Source organism: Mesoplodon mirus (genome assembly GCF_964341445.2).
Source record: "Mesoplodon mirus genome assembly, chromosome: 2".
Classification (NCBI taxonomy): Eukaryota; Metazoa; Chordata; class Mammalia; order Artiodactyla; family Ziphiidae; genus Mesoplodon; species Mesoplodon mirus.
In genome coordinates this window covers 188,902,723-188,930,376 of record NC_138977.1, presented here as the reverse complement: position 1 = coordinate 188,930,376, position 27,654 = coordinate 188,902,723, and the positions used below count along the sequence as shown (strand labels likewise).

At 36.6% G+C, this 27,654-nt stretch overlaps 1 protein-coding gene across 6 annotated transcripts in view; it reads right to left on the bottom strand.

Annotated features, from left to right (window-relative positions):
• The window catches only part of PCDH15 (protocadherin related 15), a gene marked incomplete at both ends in the record, with an annotated part of 722,972 nt that overhangs the window by 86,171 nt on the left and 609,147 nt on the right, over window positions 1-27,654 (bottom strand). For all 6 annotated transcript variants that reach the window (XM_082633167.1, XM_082633165.1, XM_082633166.1 and 3 more), the window contains one exon: window positions 6,081-6,208. In XM_082633167.1, the coding sequence (XP_082489293.1) occupies window positions 6,081-6,208 (128 nt within the window). The remainder of the gene's footprint in view (window positions 1-6,080; window positions 6,209-27,654) is intronic.

The window sequence follows — 27,654 nt, the reverse complement described above, 5'->3', positions numbered from 1 at the left end:
GGTGGAAGACCTAAATACATATTTCTCTAAAGAAGACATCCAGATGGCCAAGAGGCACATGATAAGATGCTCAATATCACTAATTATTAGAGAAATGCAAATCAAAACTATAATGAGGTATCAACACACTTGTCAGAATGGCCATCATCAAAAAATCTACAAACAATAAATGCTGGATAGGGTGTGGAGAAAAGGGAAGCCTCTCGCACTGTTAATGGGAATGTAAATTGATACAGCCACCGTGGAGAATAGTAAGGAGGTTCCTTAAAAAGCTAAAAATAGAACTATCATATGACCCAGCAATCCCACTACTGGGCATATACCCTGAGAAAACCACAATTCAAAAAGTCACGTGTTGGGCTTCCCTGGTGGCGCAGTGGTTGAGAGTCCGCCTGCTGATGCAGGGGACATGGGTTTGTGCCCCGGTCCGGGAAGATCCCACATGCTGCGGAGCGGCTGGGCCCATGAGCCATGGCCACTGAGCCTGCGCGTCCGGAGCCTGTGCTCTGCAATGGGAGAGGCCACAACAGTGAGAGGCCCGCGTACCGCAAAAAAAAAAAAAAAAAAAAAAAAAGTCACACGTACCACAGTGTCCATTGCAGCATTATTTACAATAGCCAGAACATGGAAACAACCTAACTGTCCATTGACAGATGAATGGATAAAGAAGATGTGGTATGTATATAATGGAGTATTACTCGGCTATAAAAAGGAATGAAATTAGGTCATTTGTAGAGATGTGGATGGACCTAGAGTCTGTCATACAGAGTGAAGTAAGTCAGAAAGAGAAAAACAAATATCATATATTAATGCATATATGTGGAATCTTGAAAAATTGTACAGATGAACCTATCTGCAGGGCAGGAATAGAGACACAGATGTAGAGAATGGACATGTGGATACAGTGGGGGAAGGGGAGGGTGGGATGAATTGGGAGATTTGGTTTGACATAAATACACTACCATGTGTAATATAGAAAGCTACTGGGAACCTGCTATAAAGCACAGGGAGCTCAGCTTGGTGCTCTGTGATGACACAGATGGGTGGGATGATGGGGGTGGGGAGGGAGGTCCAAGAGGAAGGGGATATATGTATACATATTGCTGATTCACTTCATTTTACAGCAGAAACTAACACAACATTGTAAAGCGATCACTTTGTTTATCCATTCATCCATTACTGGATATATGGGTTGTTTCCAACTTTTAGCTATTGTGAATAATGCTGCTATGAACACTGATATACAAATACCTGTTTGAGTCCCTGCTTTCAATTCTTTTGGGTATATGCTAAGGGTGATACTTTTTGTGTGTGTGTGTGGTACGCGGGCCTCTCACTGTTGTGGCCTCTTCCGTTGCGGAGCACAGGCTCCGGATGCGCAGGCTCAGCGGCCCTGGCTCACAGGCCCAGCCTCTCCGCGGCATGTGGGATCTTCCCGGACAGGGGCATGAACCCGCGTCCCCTGCATTGGCAGGCAGACTCTCAACCACTGTGCCACCAGGGAAGCCCCAGGGTGATACTTTTAAGGGACATTAATTCTTGTATTAAAGACTGAAGAGAAAAATTACAAGTTGATTTTCTTCTCTCTCTCCCTGCAATTAAAATGACTGATTGGTGTGATCAATGGAAATCAGTTTTGAAGAATCAGTTGTGACAGAGTTATCAGCATTAAGCCATAGCAAATGTAGCAGATAGTCCCTAATTAATTATCTTGTTCTGTGTCCTTTGACACAATCCAGGAATTATTTAACATGATATGAACATTCATATCATTGAGCCAGAATCCAAATCTTTACATGTGTGTTTAAATAAAAGCCTTAATAATTACTTGCTTTTTTGGTCTAGTTTATTAGAATGCTAACTCTATAAAGACAGAAGGACAGTCTGTTTTGTTCACCTCTGTATTTTCAACACACACTAGGTATACAATGTATATTTTCTAAAAAAAAAAAGGAACTTTAAAAAGGTCTCTAAGCATATTAGGTATACCATTTCAGAGCACACCCATACACAAACATATATATATATACAAAATTTTCCTTCTTTTACTATCACTTATATTGAATAATTAATTTCAATAATGCTCTCATTGTGTTGCCTTTCTCCTAACATACTTTTAGTAATGCCTTTAATCCACTGTCCATATTTGAAAATAGTAAGTATTGTTTTATTCGTTGATATTTTAGTCTCATATTTCTTAGTAAATCCTGTAATATGTTTCCTCTTCCCATTCCTACACAAAACACAACTTTTAAAAATTTATCTTTATGATTTCATGATGGACTAAAAAAATCTAACTTGCATGTATGCTGGATAAAATCTAACACTACCCCAATATTATACAGTAAGTGGTAAAAAGCCTCTCTCACAATCATAGGCTGCTTCCCTGTTTTTTAAATCATCTTCTGCCAAGATCAGGGCTTGGCTGGCCCAGATCCAGGGCTATTTCTAATAACATTTTTTGCTGCCCTAAGTATGAATTGAAAAGACTTGCTTAACTCACTTTCACTCCGTTTAATTTGTAAAGTAGAAGCTTCCAGGCTTCAAGGCTAAAGGCAGCATTTGAAAATGTTCACCACTGAAGATTTATTACCCCCATCACTTCCTAAGGTCCTTGACTCCTATCACCGTTCCACAAACACACTCTGCACTTTGTTTTTTCTGGGTTTGTCTTTGTGTTTCCTCTGCTTAGACTATTCTCATTTATTTCACTTTGAGAAAGTCTAAAGGCTCTTCAGTGCCACTCAAATTCTTCATCCCCCAGGAAAACTTTTATGTTCTTTACCAATGAAAATGTCTCCTTCCCTTGAATCCACATAACAATTTGTGCTTTCCTAACTGAATTAATCATAACAGCAATATACTTGCATCAATACATTGCTATGCTTTTTCTCACATCCCTTCTCTCTGTCTCTGTCTCCCCTCCTACATAGAGTATTATATGGCATGAAATTGGTTTCCTAAAAAGGACCCCTCTCCCTAGCCTGAATAACCCACTGATCAATTGAAGAAGGGACTGTCCTATAGAATTCTTGGTAGTCTTGGAGAAATAATGAATCCCATCCCTGTCTACATCATCAAAAGTAGTCCATGGCTTCTCTCCAATGCATCTCTCACCCCCCAGATATTTCTTCCCATGTAGCTCTTCACACACCCTAATGTGATTCAGTTTCCCACTTCACCTTTACTTCCACCACCAACCTTTCACCAGGATTCCTTGGAATTCATAGTCCATCATCAGCAATATCCCCTAAATATTCAACCTTCCCTTTGAATATTACCATTACTTTTTTACTCTTCCCACCCTGGTCCTCTCCCCTACGTATGATACTGCTTTCTAAGGCTGACTCAAAAAGTGGCTCCCATATCTGACATAGCACAATGCCTAGAGGTAGATAGGTGGCACGTGTCCTGTCTCTGAATCACTGCTTCTAGAACATTATTCTATCTCCTTTGCCACCTTCTTGCAATTCTTCTGAAGTAAATGCCATCATCAGATAATATCACCCATTAAATTCTCTTACTGCTGTCATCTACAGGTTTCTTGAATAATCTCCTTTATTAATGGAATATTTTAGCATTTAGCTTATTTTTTTCTCCACTACAATATTACTTCTATTAGCATGAGTGGTCATGTAAAAATACACAGGGGCACTCTGTTCGCAACAGCGCGTGACAGTTGATCACTCCCTCTTTCATCAATCTAGTTCTTACGAGTCTCAGGGACCCTATTATACATTTTCCTAGTATTCTTGCTACCTAATGGCAGCAATTTCTCAGCATCATTTGATGAATCCTCTTCCTGATCTCTAAGTATTGAGTTCCTAAGGCTTAGTCTTTAGACTTTTTTTTTAAGATTTTCTTGTTTTTGATGTGGACCATTTTTCAAGTCTTTATTGAATTTGTTACAATATTGCTTCTGTTTTATGTTTTGGTTTTTTGGCCACGAGGCATGTGGGATCTTAGCTCCCCAACCAGGGATTGAACCTGCACATCCTGCATTGGAAGGCAAAGTCTTAACCACTGGACTGCCAGGGAAGTCCCTGGACTTTTCTACCTACATCCATTTTCTTAATATCATGATTTCATCCTGGTCTGCAATTTCTTTCCTGAATCTAAATTAGCGTCTGTAACCATCTTGCCAAGAATTATGCTTGCATATTGAAAATGCCTCACAAACATGAAATATCCAAAAGTGAACTCTTGATTTTTGCACCATAATTTCTGAGGGAGCAATGGGGACCTGTTCAGAACAAAACCCTCAGAGTCATCCTTGATTTTCTCTAATGCCCCACATATAATCCATCAGCAAATCCTTTTGGCTTCCTTTTTACTTCCTTCTCATCATCTCCCCATTCTACACCATGATTCAAGTCACTATCAAATCTTGCCTGGACTAGTGATGCATTGGGCTCTGTTTCTACTCTTGTCTAAAAACACTGTGTACCTACTCCCACATCCCACCCTGCACAACATCCAGAATAATCCTTTTATATTGGATTATGTCACACTTATAGACAAAACCATTCAAAGACTTTCTTTCTAAGCACATCTAGAATAAATCCCATATTCTAGTCCTAGGCTGCATTTCCAGTCTCATCCCCAGCCAGTCTTTTTCAGTCACAACGACCTCCCCAAATTCCCTCCAACTTTAGAGATTTTATATTGGAATGCCTAGAATGCTCCTTACCTAGAAATAGACAAGTCTCTCTCTTGACCACATGACTTTATGTTAATAGCTCCTGTTTTCTTGATCTACAATTTGTTTCTTCTATTAGTTCGTTTGTATTACTAGGGTGGGAAGTTTGGGGTTTTTTTTGTTTGATTATTTTTTAGTTGCTCTATGTCCAACTTCTAGAACAACTCACACTATAAACACCCAAAAATTATTTACTGACTAAATGAATAAACTGAATCAATCGTTAATAGGACTAAAATGTAAAATAAGATAAAAATCAACTACAAAGGACTGTTACCTGTAAATCATAATGCAAGTTGGATGTAATGTAATTGGCTTAAATTTGTACACCAATTTTAGTTGCAACTGGTGATTCAAATCAAGAGTCAGAATTTGGCACTGTGGAAGAGCTATTTTGCAAGTACAACACACATGCTTTATTTGCTTGGTTGATTTTTCTCTTTCTTACTTAAGGATGTTAAGGTGATAAAACCATATGTATGAAAAGCTCAATCATGGTGCTCCTGGTAATAGGGAAAGAAAGGCAACTACTCATGTCCAAAACTAGAGGCAATCAATAGCTGGATTTGCCTAGAAATATTTAGGTTTTATGTTTGTATGCTAATAGCTATTTTAAAAACTGATTATTAAAATAGCTTCAGAAATATAACTCTGTAATTAATAATCTAAAATCCTATAGCCTATAAAATTTCCTCATTGTAATGCAATATTTACAAATTTATTTTTTAGTTATAAAACTATCTCAACTTTATGTACTATTGAAAAAATATTTGATAATTAACTAAAGAAAAATTGAAAATTATCAACTTTAGTCTATGATATTGTGTTTTTAAATTCTAACATTTCTGACATATGAAGATTTTAAAAAATCTTTACTAAAGTACTAATGTTAGCAGTGTTAGTAGTGTTATTTTTTACATTGATTTAACTAGCATCTTGAATTTAAAAAAATTATTGCAGAAAAAAGAATTACAAAATTTATTACATTATTTCTTCAATCAGAAAATAGTAATTTTATATTTGCTACAAGAAACTCCATTTTGAGAATCTTTGGAGTTATTGTAAATTAAACCTGAATATTAAAGGCATACAAATATACTAGGAAAACAGACATTTTGATATCTTATTCAATGTAAAACATCATAAATAATTTGTTCCTATTTTTATAGTAAAAATAAAGCACAAAAAGTTGCTTAGTATTCACCTCATAATTAATCTGTATTTAGTTTGACTAATTAAACTCATTTATCTGTTTCAGACTTTTGTTTAAACTATGAAAATGTACTCAGTTAATATAAATTACATGGTTATGGTTTATCTACAAAATGTGATCTCTTTGTTTTGACTTTTTAGTTCTGTATCTTAATAAAAGTTCTCATACCTTAACTCTGAGCACAGAAGCAAACATTCTTGCATCTTCAGATACACCTCCAATGTAGAATTTTTTCTGAAACACTGGGGGATGATCATTTTCATCCTGAATCTCAATATACACTTTAGCTGTATTGCCTGGAGGAAAAGAAATAATATATTTTTATTGATGGTCATTAATTAGAAAAAGATAGACTAGAGTAAATAATTATTGTACTTTCTTTTGAACAGTGGAAGAAACTTAAATCAGAAAGTCATTCCTAATTGGCATGCTTAATACCCCATACCCAAAGAGGACATTGATAATGATGTTTCTGGCAACATAATGTTAAGTTGCTGCTATTTCTTTTTTTGCCATATGTGGGTCTCTCACTGTTGTGGCCTCTCCCGTTGCAGAGCACAGGCTCCGGACACGCAGGCTCAGTGGCCATGGCTCACGGGCCCAGCCGCTCCGCGGCATGTGGGATCTTCCCAGACCGGGGCACGAACCCGTGTCCCCTGCCTTGGCAGGTGGACTCTCAACAACTGTGCCACCAGGGAAGCCTTGCTATTTCTTTTAATTATAACGTCTTGTTAATTCATCTTACTTGATTTAATAGACACTAAAGTATTGTGTTCTGCTAATTTAATAAAACAATTCAAACTTTCATATTTACAAATACTTCACACACATTACAAATTACACTAAAGTGACATAAATATATAAAACACCTTATGAAATAAGTCTGCCATAAATTTAAAAATATTTTTATTCTTAAGTATAGAACTAGCAATGATATTCTCTTAGCTTAACATGTAGTATTATATATATATGCATATCTATGTGTATATATATATATATATATATATATATATATATATGATTAGAAGTAAACAATGTTTGGGTGAGGTGCTTATTTCCACAAAGGGAAAACAAATTTTATCGTGCATTAGAGGCTATCTAGCATTCACTGGAAAAGACGTAGCTGGAGAGATGATTATTGTATGACTTATAAATACTGGGTTTTATAATTTAAACCACATTAAATATACCATAAAGAATACATTTCATCATCACATTTTAAAATCTCACTCCCTCAATCATCACACTTTTAATGAAAAATGTAGCACTTTTTACTAGTACAAGAATGACCCTTTACAAAGAATCTGATAAATGAAAATAACTTACTAACCGGATAAAATGAGGAATAAGTGGTAAACGTTTTGCAAAAAGTAGATTCAAATTACACAAATATTTTGATGTATTATCTAAGTAAACTTTTCTCATGCATTTCAAGTAGGATCAAATATACGGCAATTGATCTACAAACTATCAAGCAGACCCAGAGGTTATTACTTTATCGTATCCTCAGCTATAACTAATTAACACCAACCTACTAGCACAGTGAGTGGATCATGGGTGTATAATATATGTGTCAATTAAATGAATGAATAATCCTCATTGTCCTAGTAAGAATTTAGAAAAAGGCTCCTTTTTGCTTAACTTGGGAAAGGTCAGTGAGACAAGAGAGTTAACAACAAGGTTTTACACCTGTCCTACTTCTATTCATTTAGTTTCTCCCCTATTTATCTCTTTCCCACCATTCCTGAACTGGAGAAGCTAGAATCAAAAAGAAAAACTTACTAGGTCAACAAAGAAGAGTACCAGCAGGGAAGTAAGGTTAATGATAGATTATGCTTCTCTATCCTACAGTACCAGGGCTTCAAACTGCACCCTGGTCAGCCACGAACAGAGTTCATCCAAAATGAAACCCATTTTCAACTTAGTAGCAATTTTTAATTTCTGGAATCAAAGGAGCTAATTTGATAATCTTTTGAAAAAAGTAAGTCAAACTAAAACTGAGGATCTAAAGCACAGCATGGTGATGATAGTTAATAATACTGTACTATGTACTTAAATTTGCTAAGAGAATAGATTTAAAATGTTCTCACCAAACACACATATACACACACACAGAACAGGACACAAATGTGAGTTGATGGATGTGAAAACTAACTTGTGGTACTCATTTCACAGTATATATGTATATCAAAACACCACATTGTACAACTTAAATATATAGTTTGTTAATTATACTTGAATAAAGAGGAGGGTGGAAATTGTGATGTATCTAATTAAGGAACATAAAATAAATGTTGGCCAGTCCAAAAATAATTAAAGTACCCCTATAGTTTGATCACTAGAATAGCATTCACTTAGATTTTCTGACACATTAACATACAATGTCCATAAGGGACGAGGGGAAGATGGCGGAAGAGTAAGATGCGGAGATCACCTTCCTCCCCACAGATGCACCAGAAATACATCTACACGTGGAACAACTCCTACAGAGCACCTACTGAACGCTGACAGAAGACCTCAGACCTTCCAAAAGGCAAGAAAGTCCCCACGTACCTGGGTAGGGCGAAAGAAAAAAGAATAAACAGAGACAAAAGGATAGGGACCGGGACCTGCACCAGTGGGAGGGAGCCGTGAAGGAGGAAAGGTTTCCACACGCTAGGAAGCCCCTTCGTGGGCGGAGACTGTGGGTGGCGGAGGGGGAAAGCTTCGGAGCCGCGGGGGAGAGCACAGCAACAGGAGTGCGGAGGGCAAAGCGGAGAGATGACCGCACAGAGGACCGGTGCCAACCAGCACTCACCAGCCAGAGAGGCTTGTCTGCTCACCTGCCGGGCGGGGGGAGGGGAACGGGCGGGGCTGGGAGCTGAGGCTCGGGCTTCGGTCAGAGCGCAGGGAGAAAACTGGGGTTGGCGGCATGAACACAGCCTGCAGGGGGTTAGTGCGCCACAGCTGGCCGGGAGGGAGTTCGGGAAAAAGTCTGGACCTGCCTAAGAGGCAAGAGACTTTTTCTTCCCTCTTTGTTTCCTGGTGCACGAGGAGAGGGGATTAAGAGCGCTGCTTAAAGGTGCTACAGAGACGGGTGGTAGCCGTGGCTAACAGCGCGGACCCCAGAGCCGGGCATGAGACGTTAAGGCTGCTACTGCCGCCACCAAGAAGCCTGTGTGCGAGCACAGGTCACTACCCACACCCCCCTTCCGGGGAGCCTGTGCAGCTCGCCACTGCCAGGGTCCCAAGATCCAGAGACAACTTACCCAGGAGAACACACGGCGCGCCTCAGGCTGGTGCAACGTCATGATGGCCTCTGCCGCCGCAGGCTCGCCCCGCACTCCATGCCCCTCCCTCCCCCCGGCGTGAGTGAGCCAGAGCGCCTGGAGCAGCTGCTCTTTTAACCCCGTACTGTCTGAGCGAAAAACAGACGCCCTACAGCGACCTACACGCAGAGGCGGGGCCAAATGCAAAGCTGAGACCCGGGAGCTGTGAGAACAAAGAAGAGAAAGGGAAATCTCTCCCAGCAGCCTCAGAAGCAGCGGATTAAAGCTCCACAATCTGCCCAGTTTTCCCAGCACCACTTATTGAAGAGGCTGTTCTTTCTCCACTGAACATTCCTGCCTCCTTTACCAAATATAAGGTCATATGTGGACAGGTACATATAAAAGTAGGAGATAAGATCACTCCCTAACACCATACACAAAAATAGGCTCAAAATGGATTGAAGACTGAAATGTAAGGCCAGAAACTATCAAACTCTTAGAGGAAAATATAGGCAGAACACTCTATGATATAAATCACAGCAAGATCCTTTACGACCCACGTCCTAGAGAAATGGAAATAAAAATAAAACTAAACAAATGGGACATAATGAAACTTCAAAGCTTTTGCACAGCAAAGGAAACCATAAACAAGACCAAAAGACAACCCTCAGAATGGGAGAAAATATTTGCAAATGAAGCAACTTACAAAGGATTAATCTCCAAAATTTATAAGCAGCTCAATAACAAAAAAACAAACAACCCAATCCAAAAATGGGCAGAAGAACTAAATAGACATTTCTCCAAATAAGATATACAGACTGCCAACAAACACATGAAAGAATGCTCAACATCATTAATGATTAGAGAAATGCAAATCAAAACTACAATGAGATATCATCTCACACCAGTCAGAATGGCCATCATCAAAAAATCTAGAAACAATAAATGCTGGAGAGGGTGTGGAGAAAAGGGAACACTCTTGCACTGCTGGTGGGAATGTGAATTGGTACAGCCACTATGGAGAACAATATGGAGGTTCCTTAAAAAACTAAAAATAGAACTACCATATGACCCAGCAATCCCACTACTGGGCATATACCCTGGGAAAACCATAATTCAAAAAGAGTCATGTACCAAAATGTTCATTGTAGCTCTATTTACAATAGCCCGGAGATGGAAACAACCTAAGTGTCCATCATCGGATGAATGGATAAAGAAGATGTGGTACATATATACAATGGAATACTACTCAGCCATAAAAAGAAACGAAATTGAGCTATTTGTAATGAGGTGGATAGACCTAGAGTCTGTCATACAGAGTGAAATGTCAGAAAGAGAAAGACAAATGCCGTATGCTAACACATATATATGGAATTTAAGAAAAAAAATGTCATGAAGAACCTAGGGGTAAGACAGGAATAAAGACACAGAGCTACTTGAAAATGGACTTGAGGATATGGGGAGGGGGAAGGGTAAGAGAAGCATGGCCATATATACACTACCAAACATAAAATAGATAGCTAGTGGGAAGCAGCCCCATAGCACAGGGAGATCAGCTTGGTTCTTTGTGACCACCTGGAGGGGTGGGATAGCGGGTGGGAGGGAGGGAGATGCAAGAGGGAAGGGATATGGGAACAGATGTATATGTATAACTGATACACTTTGTTATAAAGCAGAAACTAATAAAAAGAAGTGCAAAAAAAAAAAGAAACCTCCACAATCAACTTGAGGTACCCTGCATCTGTGGAACACATGAATAGACAACAGATCATCCCAAATTGAGGAGGTAGACTTTGAGAGCAAGATTTATTATTTTTTCCCCTTTTCCTCTTTTTGTGAGTGTGAATGTGTATGCTTCTGTGTGAGATTTTGTCTGCATAGCTTTGATTCCACCATTTGTTCTAGGGTTCTATCTGTCCGTTTTTTTTTGTTTTGTTTTTCTTTAAACAATTTTTTTTAATAATTATTTTTCATTTTAATAAATTTATTTCATTTTATTTTACTTTATTTTATTTTATCTTCCTTTCCTTCTTTCTTTCTTTCCTTCCCTCCTTCCTCCCTCCCTCCCTTCCTGCTCCATTACTTCCTTCCTTCCTTCCTTCCTTCCTTCCTTCCTCTCTTTCTCTCTTTCTCTCTCTCTTTCTTTATTTATTCTCCCTCTAACTCTGAGCCGTGTGGATGAAAGGCTCTTCATACTACAGCCAGGAGTCAGTGCTGTGCCTCTGAGGTGGGAGAGCCAACTTCAGGACACTGGTCCACAAGAGACCTCCCAGCTCCACATAATATCAAATGGCAAAAATCTTCCAGAGATCTCCATCTCAACGCCAAGACCCAGATTCACTCAACGACCAGCAAGATACAGTGCTGGACACCCTATGCCAAGCAGCTAGCAAGACAGGAACACAACCCCACCCATTAGCAGAGAAGCTGCCTAAAATCATAATAAGTCCACAGACACCCCAAAACACACCACCAGACGTGGACCTGCCCACCAGAAAGACAAGACCCACCCTCATCCACCAGAACACAGGCACTAGTCCCCTCCACCAGGAAGCCTACACAACACACTGAAACAACCTTAGTCACTGGGGACAGACACCAAAAACAATGGGAGCTACGAAAAACAATGGGAGCTACACACCTGTAGCCTGCAAAAAGGAGACCCCAAGCACAGTAAGATAAGCAAAATGAGAAGACAGAAAAACACACAGCAGATGAAGGAGCAAGATAAAAACCCACACGACCTAAAAAATGAAGAGGAAATAGGCAGTCTACCTGAAAAAGAATTCAGGATAATGATAGTAAAGATGATCCAAAATCTTGGAAATAGAACAGACAACATGCAGGAAACATTTAAAAAGGACCTAGAAGAACAAAAGATGAAACAAGCAATGATGAACAACACAATAAATGAAATTAAAAGTACTCTAGATCGGATCAATAGCCGAATAACAGAGGCAGAAGAACGGATAAGTGACCTGTAAGATAAAATAGTGGAAATAACTAGTGCAGAGCAGAATAAAGAAAAAAAAGAATGAAAAGAACTGAGGACAGTCTCAGAGACCTCTGGGAAAACATTAAACACACCAACATTTGAATTATATGGGTTCCAGAAGAAGAAGAGAAAAAAAAAGGGACTGAAAAAATATTTGAAGAGATTATAGTTGAAAACTTCCCTAATATAGGAAAGGAAATAGTTAATCAAGTCCAGGAAGCACAGAGTCCCATACAGGATAAATCCAAGGAGAAATACGCCAAGACACATATTAATCAAACTGTCAAAAATTAAATACAAAGAAAACATATTAAAAGCAGCAAGGGAAAAACAACAAATAACACACAAGGGAATCCCCATAAGGTTAACAGTTGATCTTTCAGCAGAAACTCTGCAAGCCAGAAGGGACTGGCAGGACATATTTAAAGTGATGAAGGAGAAAAACCTGCAACCAGGATTAGTCTACCCAGCAAGGATCTCATTCAGATTGGATGGAGAAATTAAAACCTTTACAGACAAGCAAAAGCTGAGAGAGTTCAGCACCACCAAACCAGCTTTACAACAAATGCTAAAGGAACTTCTCTAGGCAAGAAACACAGCAGAAGGAAAAGACCTACAATAATGAACCCAAAACAATTAAGAAAATGGGAATAGGAACATATATATCAATAATTACCTTAAATGTAAATGGACTAAATGCTCCCACCAAAAGACACAGATTGGCTGAATGGATACAAAAACAGGACCCATATATATGCTGTCTACAAGAGACCCACTTCAGACCTAGAGACACATACAGACTGAAAGTAAGGGGATGGAAAAACATATTCCATGCAAATGGAAACCAAAAGAAAAATGGAGTAGCAATTCTCATATCAGACAAAATAGACTTTAAAATAAAGACTATTAGAAGAGACAAAGAAGGACACTACATAATGATCAAGGGATCGATCCAAGAAGAAGATATAACAATTGTAAATATTTATGCACCCAACATAGGAGCACCTCAATACATAAGGCAAATGCTAACAGCCATAAAAGGGGAAATCGACAGTAACACATTCATAGTAGGGGACATTAATACCCCACTTTCACCAATAGACAGATCATCCAAAATGAAAATAAATAAGGAAACACAAGCTTTAAATGATACATTAAACAAGATGGACTTAATTGATATTTATAGAACATTCCATCCAAAAACAACAGAATACACATTTTTCTCAAGTGCTCATGGAACATTCTCCAGATAGATCATACCTTGGGTCACAAATCAAGCCTTGGTAAATTTAAGAAATTGAAATTGTATCAAATATCTTTTCCAACCACAATGCTATGAGACTAGACATCAATTACAGGAAAAGATCTGTAAAAAACACAAACACCTGGAGGCTAAACAATACACTACTTAATAACGAAGTGATCACTGAAGAAATCAAAGAGGAAATAAAAAAATACCTAGAAACAAATGACAATGGAGACACGATGACGCAAAACCTATGCGATGCAGCAAAAGCAGTTCTAAGAGGGAAGTTTATACCAATACAATCCTACCTTAAGAAAGAGGAAACATCTCGAATAAAAAACCTAACCATGCACATAAAGCAATTAGAGAAAGAACAAAAAAACACCAAAGTTAGCAGAAGGAAAGAAAGAATAAAAATCAGATCAGAAAAAAATGAAAAAGAAATGAAGGAAACGATAGAAAAGATCAATAAAACTGAAAGCTAGTTCTTTGAGAAGATAAACAAAATTGATAAACCATTAGCCAGACTCATCAAGAAAAAAAGGGAAAAGACTCAAATCAATAGAATTAGAAATGAAAAAGGAAAAGTAACAACTGACACTGCAGAAATACAAAAGATCATGAGAGATTACTACAAGGAACTCGATGCCAATAAAATGGACAACCTGGAAAAAATGGACAAAAGCTTAGAAATGCACAACCTGCCAAGACTGAATCAGGAAGGAATAGAAAATATGAACAGACCAATCACAAGCACTGAAATTGACATTGTGATAAAAAATCTTCCAACAAACAAAAGCCCAGGACCAGATGGCTTCACAGGCGAATCCTATCAAACATTTAGAGAAGAGCTAACACCTATCCGTCTCAAACTCTTCCAAAATAGAACAGAGGGAGGAACACTCTCAAACTCATTGTATGAGTCCACCATCACCCTGATACCAAAACCAGACAAGGATGTCACAAAGAAAAAAAACTACAGGCCAATATCACTGATGAACATAGATGCAACAATCCTCAACAAAATACTAGCAAACAGAATCCAACAACACATTAAAAGGATCATACACCATGATCAAGTGGGGTTTATTCCAGGAATGTGAGGATTCTTCAATATATGCAAATCAATCAATGTGATACACCATATTAACAAATTGAAGGAGAAAAACCATATGATCATCTCAATAGATGCAGAGAAAGCTTTTGACAAAATTCAACATCCATTTATGATAAAAACCCGCAGAAAGTAGGCATAGAGGGAACTTCCCTCAACATAATAAAGGCCATATATGACAAACCCACAGCCAACTTCGCCCTCAATGGTGAAAACCTGAAAGCATTTCCACTAAGATCAGGAACAAGACAAGGTTGCCCACTCTCACCACTCTTACTCAACGTAGTTTTGGAAGTTTTAGCCACAGCTATCAGAGAAGCAAAAGAAATAAAGGGAATCCAAATAAGAAAAGAAGAAGTAAAGCTGTCACTGTTTGCAGATGACATGCTACTATATATAGAGAATCCTCAAGATGCTACCAGAAAACTACTGGAGCTAATCAATGAATTTGGTAAAGTAGCAGAATACAAAATTAATGCACAGAAATCTCTGGCATTCTTATACACTAATGATGAAAACTCTGCAAGTGAAATCAAGAAAACATTCTCATTTACCATTGCAACAAAAAGAATAAAATATCTAGGAATAAACCTACGTAAGGAGATAAAAGACCTGTATGCAGAAAATTATAAGACACTCATGAAAGAAATTAAAGATGATACACATAGATGGAGAGATATATGATGTTCTTGGATTGGAAGAATCAACATTGTGAAAATGACTCTACTACTCAAAGCATTCTACAGATTCAATGCAATCCCTATAAAACTACCACTGGCATTTTTCACAGAACTAGAAGAAAAAATTTCACAATTTGTGTGGAAACACATAAGACCCCGAATAGCAAAAGCAATCTTGAGAACGAAAAACGGAGCTGGAGGAATCAGGCTCCCTGACTTCAGACTATACTACAAAGCTACAGTAATCAAGAGAGTGTGGTACTGGCACAAAAACAGAAATATAGATCAATGGAACAGGATAGAAAGCCCAGAGTTAAACCCACGGACATATGGTAACCTTAACTTTGATAAAGGAGGCAAAAATGTAGAGTTGAGAAAGGACAGCCTTTTCAATAAGTGGTGCTGGGAAAACTGGACAGGGACATGTAAAAGTATTAGATTAGATCACTCCCTAACACCATACACAAAAATAAGCTCAAAATGGATTAAAGACCTAAATGTAAGGCCAGAAACTATCAAACTCTTAGAGGAAAACATAGGCAGAATACTCTATGACATAAATCACAGCAAGATCCTTTTTGACCCACCTCCTAGAGAAATGGAAATAAAAACAAAAATAAACACATGGGACCTAATGAAACTTAAAAGCTTTTGCACAGCAAAGGAAACCATAAACAAGACCAAAAGACAACCCTCAGAATGGGAGAAAATATTTGCAAATGAAGCAACTGACAAAGGATTAACCTCCAAAACTTATAAGCAGCTCATGCAGCTCAATAACAAAAAAACAAACAACCCAATCCAAAAATGGGCAGAAGACCTAACAGACATTTCTCCACAGAAGATATACAGACTGCCAACAAACACATGAAAGAATGCTCAACCTCATTAATTATTAGAGAAATGCAAATCAAAACTTCAATGAGATATCATCTCACACCAGTCAGAATGGCCATCATCAAAAAATCTAGAAACAGTAAATGCTGGAGAGGGTGTGGAGAAAAGGGAACACTCTTGCACTGCTGGTGGGAATGTGAATTGGTACAGCTACTATGGAGAACAGTATGGAGGTCCCTTAAAAAACTAAAAATAGAACTACCATATGACCAAGCAATCCCACTACTGGGCATATACCCTAAGAAAACCATAATTCAAAAAGAGTCATGTACCAAAATGTTCATTGTAGCTCTATTCACAATAGCCAGGAGATGGAAACAACCTAAATGTCCATCATCGGACGAATGGACAAAGAAGATGTGGCACATATATACAATGGAATATTACTCAGCCATAAAAAGAAATGAAATTGAGCTATTTGTAATGAGGTGGATGGACCTAGAGTCTGTCATACAGAGTGAAGTAAGTCAGAAAGAGAAAGACAAATTCCATATGCTAACACATATATATGGAATTTAAGAAAAAAATATCATGAAGAACCTAGGGGTAAGACAGGAATAAAGACACAGACCTACTAGAGAAAGGACTTGATGATATGCGGAGGGGGAAGGGTAAGCTGTGACAAAGTGAGAGAGTGGCATAGACATATATACACTACCAAACGTAAAATAGATAGCTAGTGGGAAGTAGCCGCATAGCACAGGGAGATCAGCTCTGTGCTTTGTGACCACCTAGAGGGGTGGGGTAGGGAGGGTGGGAGGGAGGGAGACGCAAGAGGAAGAGATATGGGAACATATGTATACGTATAACTGATTCACTTTGTTATAAAGCAGAAACTAACACACCATTGTAAAGCAATTATACTCCAATAAAGATATAAGAAAAACATACAATGTCCATGACACCATCGATTTCTGAGGCTCATACACTTTCACTAGGTGTGTATAAGGACTAAGGACTGTATCACGATCTTTCACCTAATTTGGGTTTTGATTATTTCCAAGACAGAAACTTTGAAGCAATTCTCATTTAAATTCATTTAAGGGAATCTACTATTTACCTCCTTGAGTATTTGCTGAATCTTTTTTTCCCTCCATATTATATCATTTTTTAAGGTAGTTATGAAGCATAGAACAAGAAAGAAAGATGCAGGGTGGGTGGGGGAGAAAGGAAGGTGGTGTTGATAAAATGGATATGAGAATACTGTGAGAAGGACAACACAGTGCCTGATGACCCAATACCCTCTTGCAGTCTCCCTTATGGTTGGGTGAGATAATGACACCCTTTCAAGGAGAACCACAGGGGATGAAGGAAATTATAAACTGGATGAAAGATTGCTTGGCAAGAGTTTTGGTTAAAAGACATTGTATCCTTCTATGCACTTTTGGGGCCCAGCGCCTCTTTTCCCTTCCTTCACTGACATTCTTTTTCTCCAGTTCTGTATGAGAGAAACTTCTCTTTGGGCAGTACCTTTGGATTGAGTCAGGAAGTTCCAGAAGTGACCCTTGAGGCAAGGAAATGTGAGCTACGTTCCTGGGACTTACTAGTTTAAAGAAAGTGAAAATAGAAATATTAAGAAGTAAAGCTCAGAAAAGGAAATACAAGTCAGGATATCAAACTCCTTGAATAGATCTTCTGTTCTATGTTAGACATCCTAAACAAGGTGAAAAATGTTCAGAAGAGTAACTGATAGTCAAAATACCATTAACTTTAACTTGACTCTATGTTTTTCAAAACGAAATTTGGTTTGGATATTTTTCCCTTTCCTTTACTTTTAATAATTAATTCTGTACAGTTAGTTTTCTCTTCTTAGGGAACCCTTATTATTCTCAAGATGAATCTCTTTCTTCTATCCACATGACCAACCTATTGCCTGCATTGCATCAGGTTCTCATAAAATACTTTCTGAATAATGTTCCAAGGAGTTAAAGGAATGATTCTAGACCATGACTTACTTTGCCTATCCAGAGACATTTCTGGTAGTAATAACTACAGAGGGTGGGGCAGTGGGGGCAGTGCTACTGGAATTTAGTTGGTAGAGGCCAGAGATGCTGAGAAACATCCAGTGATGAACAGGACAAGCCCCTATGACAAAAAATTATCCAGTTCAAAATGCCAATAGTGATGAGGTTGAAAAACCCTAGTTAAAATGAGAGAGAGAGAGAGAGAGAGAGAGAGAGAGAGAGAGAGAGAGATTGACTAGAGGAATAAAGATAAAATGGAAAGTGTGTGTAAATATATAACAATGCCCTCTCCTGAGCCCATTTACGTGTACATGCCTTCGATATGGGACTCAATTAAAATGGGCTGCAATTATTTGATCAAACATTGGTCATCGCCATCTTCACTGCGTTCTTTAAAGTCAGGGGTTCAATCCCATTCACCTCCACCCCTGTCACTGCCTGTTGGCATCTGTTACTGACATTCCCTCAATCCATATGCTGTGAACTCCAACCATATCTCTAATTATTACTAGCATATAAACATCAAAGAAATATTGACTGTAATACTTGGGAATACAGGAGCTTAGTCTGATAGAAAACATACACTAGATTAGACTGTAAAACCTTGAAGCCAAGGACGGTGTTTTTCTTATTAAATATTCTTTGTGGTCTAACACATTACATAGATTTTTTTAAATTGTATCATAATGTGGTTCTATTGCACAGAACTTTCAAAAAAGTGCTTGGGATACCAGAGTTACATATTTGTTACTTTGCTGGTGCCAAGAGATCAAAGTTAGATCCTCTTTAAAGTACACATACACACATACACACAAATATCTTTTATGCTATTTTTCCTTTAATACTATTTTTGTATGTGCTTTACTGGCAAACTAAATTTTAGAAGCACCATGACTTCTACACAGTAGGTGTTTAATAAATGTTGAATTAGACTAAAATTGCTACCACTCCCCTACCTGATATTTGCTTAAATAGAATGAATCACTGTATTTTATCTCCATAAATGAAATGAGATGATCCATATTTAAGCCCTTAAAAAATCATAGTGCCAAACAACCACATGTTGTTGTTAAGAGTAAGGATATCTCTCTTAAAAATAACAGACTTTTTTTAAAGTTTAATATTAGGAAAATACTAAATCTAAAATCATTCATAATTCCATGGGCTGTCTGGAATTACCCTGAAGATTCTTGGTTCTCACACTACTGTTAACTTCCTCTCTGTTCCTCTGCCTTAGTTTATATGCCAGATAAATGACTATTTCTATAGATAAAGTAATGTTTGAGAACAAAAGGATCATATGAGATAAGCATGTAATCTGATCTTACTAAAGGGTTTATAGACAGTTATTCACTAAGAAAATGGAGTTTGAAAAAAAGTATAGAAGAAATGTGTTATAGTGTGTTCATTAGATGGAATTAGGAATATATTTACATGATCTTTTGAAAAATAAGTTATTAAGTATGTTAGAATGAGAAAAGTCACTGTTTCTTATCTCTCAGCTTTTTGCTCTGCAGGAATTGTACTTAGTCATATTTATATACAATGCTTATTTTAAGTAGTTAGGCAGCAAGAGAGATAATATTTTGAGGTTCATTTTAGTAGTTTTCTAATTTAGCTTTGATGCTGATTTAATTAGTTTTTGCCTGATTTTAATAGCTTGTATCTAAAACATACATTTCTGTATATGTGTTGGCTGAAAGGTTAATAACTGAATTAAAGAAATAACTGCATGTGACTACTGGCTTCAAAACTTACACTCAGATTACTGTAATATACACTTGATTTTTTTTTAATATACACTTGATTTTTAGCTAAATCTTTTAGTGAAGGAAATGATGACATTGACAATTTTACAACTATAGTGATGAGATAATCAGGGGAGTAATATTCTAAATATTAATTAAAATTTCACTTTGTGTCTATATTAACATACTTTTCCCATTAGGAAAATTAATAAACTAAGTTTCCCTGTAAACAGTAACCAACAAAACAGAAGCTAAGAATGCAATATTATTTCTTTTCACTGGCATTGCTAGCATTTTGTGCTAATGCTATGAGACCACACTGATGCATTTAGGGGCATTTGCAACAGGAACGATGATGACTTTTAGCTCAGTATGTTTCCATTCAGAATAAACAAACACTATTTTAATTCATTTGTATCTATTAAACTCCATCTCTTTCACAAAAACTGTTTAATACAGGAGTCATAAGGACCAATAAAACTGCTGTAGTTGTAAACTGGGAAATAAACAAATTTAAGCACAAGCTATGGAGCCAGAGCCTGGGTCAAATGCCAGTAATACTCCATGTACATGGTGTGACCTTACACGGGTTACTTACCCTTTCTGAGTTAGTTTCTCAACAACAACATGGTAAAATGAATGAATAAATGTAAAGCACTAAATACAGTACATGATGGCGTCACTATTTCAAATATGTCTCAGAGCTTCCTGACTTTCGAGGTAGGAGAGAGAAAGTATTATTATTATTATTATTATTATTATTATTATTATTATTATTTTATCCGAATGAGGAAGAATATTAATACCATGAAATTTTAAAAAAATAATAATTTCTAGCATTGAATTAAAAAGAATTTTTTTTCATGTGGGATATTATATATGGAATATCAAATAATGTAGTAGAAAAATACATATATTTTTACTGCAAATAGAAGAATTTAAATAGTATGAAATACTGTTGGAAGACAGTAAAAGCACTATATTAATTATCCATACTTTTGTTTACATGACAGGACTACAAATTTATGAAGAACTTATTTTAAAAAGTCAACAGTCTTTGAGAAAGACACACACTATACGGTATTTGATGTAAGAATATTCTGTGGACATTACAAGCCTAGAAAGAATCATTTTATCCTAAAATTCAGAATCATAGCTGAGAGAAAATAATTATGTTTGAATAGAACAATAAATGAACTTTGTATTTTTGACACATAGTCATAAACAAAAGTATATATTTAAGCCCAAAGTTGTTTTATTTAAACAGAAACAATGATTGATAAATTTGGTAAATTATATAAATAAACAAAAAGCCAAGCCAACAAAAAAAAAAGATTGTGTCTTGAAAATGCACAGGCTTTAGAGACTAATGTCACATAGGCAGTCTTGAATTGTCATATCTGTCCCTAAACACACAGACACTCCCTCCCACACACAAGCACACAACAGAAAGAAACATTACGTTCTTCTTTTTGAGACTATAAAGGAGCTTTGTCCAAAAAGGTAAAAAAGAATCCATCAAGAAGAAATTAATAAGCAAACTCTGGTTTACCATATTTTGACAGAAGGAAAGGAAGATGCATTGCTCTTTTTTGAATAGTTTCTCTGTAACAGCCTTTGTATTGGCTTTTTGGTTTACAGTATCTTTTTTCTTTTGACCTATTGATTGATTGATTGATTGATTGCGGTACGCGGGACTCTCACTGTTGTGGCCTCTGCCGTTGCGGAGCACAGGCTCCAGATGCACAGGCTCAGAGGCCATGGTTTATGGGCCTAGCTGCTCCGCAGCACGTGGGATCTTCCCAGACCAGGGCACGAACCCGCGTCCACTGCATCGGCAGGCAGACTCCCAACCACTGCCCCACCAGGAAAACCCAATATTTTTATTTTTTTATTTTCATTTATTAATTTTTTCACGGTTTTTTTTTCTTTTTTTTACATCTTTATTGGAGTATAATTGCTTTACAATGGTGTGTTAGTTTCTGCTTTATAACAAAGTGAATCAGTTATACATATACATATGTTCCCATATCTCTTCCTCTTGCATCTCCCTCCCTCCCACCCTCCCTACCCCACCCCTCTAGGTGGTCACAAAGCACAGAGCTGATCTCCCTGTGCTATGCGGCTGCTTCCCACTAGCTATCTATTTTACGTTTGGTAGTGTATATATGTCTATGCCACTCTCTCACTTTGTCACAGCTTACCCTTCCCCCTCCCCATATCCTCAAATCCATTCTCTAGTAGGTCTGTGTCTTTATTCCTATCTTACCTCTAGGTTCTTATGACATTTTTTTTTATTTCTTAAATTCCATATATATGTTTTAGCATACGGTAATTTGTCTTTCTCTTTCTGACTTACTTCACTCTGTATGACAGACTCTAGGTCTGTCCACCTAATTACAAATAGCTCAATTTCGTTTCTTTTTATGGCTGAGTAATATTCCATTGTATATATGTGTCACATCTTCTTTATCCACTCATCCGATGATGGACACTTAGGTTGTTTCCATCTCTGGGCTATTGTAAATAGAGCTGCAATGAACATTTTGGTACATGACTCTTTTTGAATTATGGTTTTCTCAGGGTATATGCCCAGTAGTATTATGTCTTGAAAACCTTTTAAATGATCCATGAAGTAGATTGTCATTTCTGCTTTTCAGATAATGATATTAAGACAAAGAAATTAAGTCACTATTATAAGGAAGAGCCAGACTTTATATCCAAACATGGCTAAAATTCATCCTCAAGTCTCTCTTCATAATAAAAATAAGATTTGTAATAAAAACAAGATAATTGCCCATTAGAGACCAGAGATCAGTTCCCACCAGTTTCTAGAATACAGGCAAGGAAACAGTAGAAACCAAATAAAATGTTTCTGAATAAAGAGATAATTCTATTTCAAAGGGCAGACTATTGCAGTCACCCCTTCTATATTTGGTTATCAGTCTGAGTAATGAGTAATGACTTGAAGCATTTATAAATGCCTACAGCATTGCTGAAGGAAGAGAAAAAAATAGTATTTTGAATAATATGTTAAAGTATTTAATAGCAGTACAGGCAGAAGTTTCTTCTATTTAATGCAAAGAAAATATGAGCATCATATTAGTTTCCTATTGCTTCTGTAAATTAGTGGCTTAAACAATATAAATGTGTTATCTTAGAGTTCTGTAGGGCAGAGGGGTATCACTGAGCTAAAATGAAGATGTGAGCAGGTCTACATTCTTTTCTGGAGGCTCTAGGGGTATATCTGTTTTGTTGTCTTTTCTAGCTTCTAGAATTTGCCTGCCTGCATTCCTTGGTTCACAGTCCCCTTCCATCTTCAAAGCTAGCAATAGCTGATTGAGCCCTTCTCCTTCTGCATCACTCTGACACTGACTGCCCTATCTTATTTCACTTATAAGGACTTTCATAATTACATTGGGGCCACTTAGATAACCCAAGAAAACTACAGCATCTCAAATCCTTAATTTAGTCACACATGGGAAGTCCTTTGGCCATGAAAGGTGACATATTCAATAAATTCCAAGGGTTAGGACATGGGCATCTCTTGGAGAAGGGAAGATTATTTTTTCTGCCTACAATAGGCATATTACTGCTCTTGTTAAAAAACATAAAATGCAGAGAAGACAGAAAAGTTTTAGGGTGCTCACGGATGACAAATTAAGGAAAGGCAAAATTCTGGAGTTTTTGTAGTTTTCTTTTATGTACAAACAACATTACTGACTCTGATCACTAATGGTTGTTATGGGCTGAATTGTGTCTCTCCCATAGTCATATGTTGAGGCTCTAGCCCCTAATTTGAGACAGGACCATTATGGAAGTAATTCAGGTTAAATGAGGTCATAAGTGTGGGGCCCTGATCCAAAAGGACTAGTGTCCTTCTAAGAAGGCTAATATTTTCTCTCCCTGTCTCTCTCTGTCTCTGTCCCTGTCTCTGTTTCTCTATCTCTCCCCAACTGCCTCTGTGAGGATACTGTGAGAAGGTGGTCATCTACCATCCAGGAAGAGAGGTATCACTAGAAACCAACCCTGATACACCTTGATCTTGAACTTCTAGCCTCTAGAACTGTGAGAAAAAAAATTTCTTTTGCTTAAACCATGTAGTTTATGGTATTTCCTTATGGCATCCCAAGCAGACTAATACAATGATAATACCAATTACTTAATAATTGAGTGAGCTAAATGCTTTCTGTGCATTATTTCAATTTATCCCCATAAAAACACAGTGTTATTGATTATCCACACTTTATCGATGAAGAAAACAGAGACTGGAGAGATTAAATGATGTGTCTAAGATTACACAACTTGGAAAAGGCAGAAGATTCTCACCCAAACTCTGACAATACATATTCTTAACCATTTCACTTTAAGGCCTTCCTTCAGTTTGGGTAATTTAAAAAATACAACATAATGCTTAAGCCTCTCTAAAGTTTGTGATTTGTGGGGAGTGGGGCAGGACAGTTTGTGTCAACTAGCATAAAATTTTAATTTATATTTAGGTATTAGGTTTTTAGATATACTTCTATGACTAAAACCACGAGAAACTAACATTTTACTAGGGGATTTCTAAAGTTTTCTAAATTTTAATAAGTGCCCTGGAGGCTGAGAATATAGAGGGATAGAATGGGGCCAGGGCAATCAAGCCAACTTCTCAGCTGTACCAGGAAAATGGTTGAAAGACTATGTAGATAATCCTGTTTAGATTAAAACTGCTCAGTGAAGTCTTTCTATATATCCCTTGCTGAAAATATTTTACATCCCTACTTCATAAGAGCTTGAGGCAAAGTAGAAACACCATGAATTCAAAATGAGAAAATTTTTTTCCACATACTTGAGTACTTTGGGACTGATTTTGGACAAGGACAAAGGCCTGCTTCTTTATCTATAATCTGTTGAAAAACGATATGATTATTTTGGTGATTAAATGTTATAGTGAACAGATATGTGCCTATCATCACCATAAAAATGTAAAGCATTAGAGTTGTTGTCCATAAAAATTAAAAAGTGTTTTGGCATACATGCTATTTTCAAAACATTTGCATAGTGAGCAAACTATGTAAAAGTGTATATAATAGTACACTATATATATATATATATATATATATATATATAATACTATTATATATATAATACTATTATATAATATATATAATAGTATTATGTATATATTCTTATTTTATATATATATATATATATATATCTGTGCCTGGTTCTTGAAACAGAGCTCCTAAAGCTGTAAGTAGAGGTACTAGGAGAATCTTTTGTTCTAACATTTAGTCTTTGACCTTGGTTCCTGACACACAGCTCCTAAGACCCTTGTAATTTCCTGAGTGATGAGTGATAGGAATGTCTGTTGATTCTAATGAGGTGACTCTTGGCAGGCTCCTGGACGGACGCTGGTCACCAGAAAGACCAAGCCATGATTAGAAGCTTGGAACCTAAAGCATCATATACACAAAAATGAAAAAAAATTTGAAATAAACTTCATTGGTTCCTTTCTATGCATTTTCTATAATGTCATCTCTTGTATCTAAAAAGTCTGGAGAGACACCATGTGACTCTACTTTTTCTGCATAAACAAGCCCTGGATGATGCCAGTTAAGCCTATATTTTTCCCCTTAAAATCAAATGAATTTACTTATTTGTTTGCTTGCTTATCTGTAAGAAGGTATTTCCCCAGACATTATGTAATTTAGTTGTGAAGACTTAACAAAAAAGGAATGATTAAAGAGAAAAGTGACCTTGCAATACACAATCTAATTATTCTTTATCTGTATATCTTTGCTTAGTTCATTAGTCATCTGGTACACAACATATTTAATAATTAGATTTTTGCAGAAATTGTAGAGGCGATACAAGATGAAAGAATTTAACTACAGCAATTTAGTGCAATGAACAGGCTAAATTTAGTCCTTAGAAAGTAGTTAATGAAAATGTGCCAAGTAGAGGTTCATAGTTCTTGCAATATGTCACTAAATTCAAGTGTTATATTTAATCTTCTCCAAAACATCAGATAAGAAAAAAATAATTTTTTGTTGCAACATAAATTTGTGAATCTTCAAAAATTCAAGTAATCAGATACTTAAAATTTAAAGCATCAGTCATAGTAAAAATCAAAAATAAATTTTCATTATGACAGAACATGAAATCTAGCACTATAAATTTCAATATGCCACTCCTCTACACCTGTCCCCACAGTGCCCACCTTAGCATTTCATTCAACCACAATTGGGCCCTAAATTGGTTTTTGAAAAGGTGAAGTAGAATTTCCTTGATTTGTCTGCCCAACATCACTTCCTCCCTTATTTTGAACATTGAACTCCATCTTTTTCCCTTTGGGTTACTGTACTTCCATGTGCTCTTAGTGGAACTGTCAATCACAGTGCTCTGCACTCCACACTTGGCCAGGTGTACATGTCTCAACCCAGGCTAATTAGATTCTCCCCTCAGACACTTGACCTTTGAGCTTCAAAGTCCATAATCCCAGCTGTCTTGATGATACTGCCCCCAAAAGCAGTGTTTTGAGTTTCTGACTAAGATTGCTGAAGCTTATCTCTTTTCTTATCCTTTTTTAGATCTTATTCAGCTTTTGCTTTGATTGTACAAGTCACAGAGTATTCTACTGAGAAGTTCTTTTTAGTATAAATCAGTCAGAGGTGGTTCCTGTTGCTTCCAACCAAATAACTGTTCCAAGTACAGGTGGAGAGACCAATTTAGTCCACATCAGAGCATGGGGACCATATCTTCCTACCTACAGAAAAAGTTTGGATTTTCCACCCCAAGGTACCAAAAGACATTATAAACTGCAAATTTTCTGTTTAGTGTTACAAAACTTAAGTATTATATTTTAGCATATTTTCCCCTATGTTGTCATGGATGATTATATTATTTTAACCATTCTTTTTTGGGAAAAATGTAGTCTATTTCTGTACTTATATTATCTGTCAATCAAGATAATGGTACTCAAATCTAAAGACTCCAAAAGATGTCATGACTGTCTTCCTAACATGTCACAGCCTACAACCACTGTTTACACAAAGAGCTTAGAAACATGTGGATTCCTTTGTATACAATAATCTACAGGAATAAATGAAGCACTTTTAGTATGTGATTGCTATATTTTTAAGTGTCACTCAAACATATCACAGCTAGTAATAATAATGAAACAATAATAATAATTATTATAGCTTTTTTTAGTGGATGTCTACAGTGTTCTAATAAGGTAAATGCTTTGCAGGCATCATTTTGCTTAAAATTCTCAAACACCCTAAGAGGAATAGACATATTTATCTCGATATAATCTTGAAGATTCTAAAGCTTAGAAAGGTTAGTAAAAATCAAAGATGCATCTGGAACCCAGGCCTGCCTGAAACCAAATTTAGGAATCTTAAACAATTTATTATATCAGATTTTTAGTTATCAGACTTTTTCTCTGCTGTTCTATTAAGGTTATTTTTTATCTTGAGATGTTTCATTGGTAAATATTCTGAATTACAATATTTTTCTTAATAAATATTTTTTTACAGAATTTCCATTTACCTCTTTTAATCTCATGTATATCTTAACTTTTATAGAATATCATCTAGTAGAAATCTTCCATAAATGAAACTGATCTGTTAGACTGGATAGAGTATCTGTCTTGTGCATTTTAATAAAATATAAACATAGCAATCTCTATCAGGAAATCTTGATGGCAAGAATACACCGTAAATTAATAACTAGGAACAGACTTTCAAAATTGAAAGTGGCAGCATTTAAAATAATGATTTCCCTTAAATTGTTTGTCTGTAATTATTTTTAAGATATTACATAGGGAACTAATTAGGTAAAAGATACCAAGAGGGAGAAAA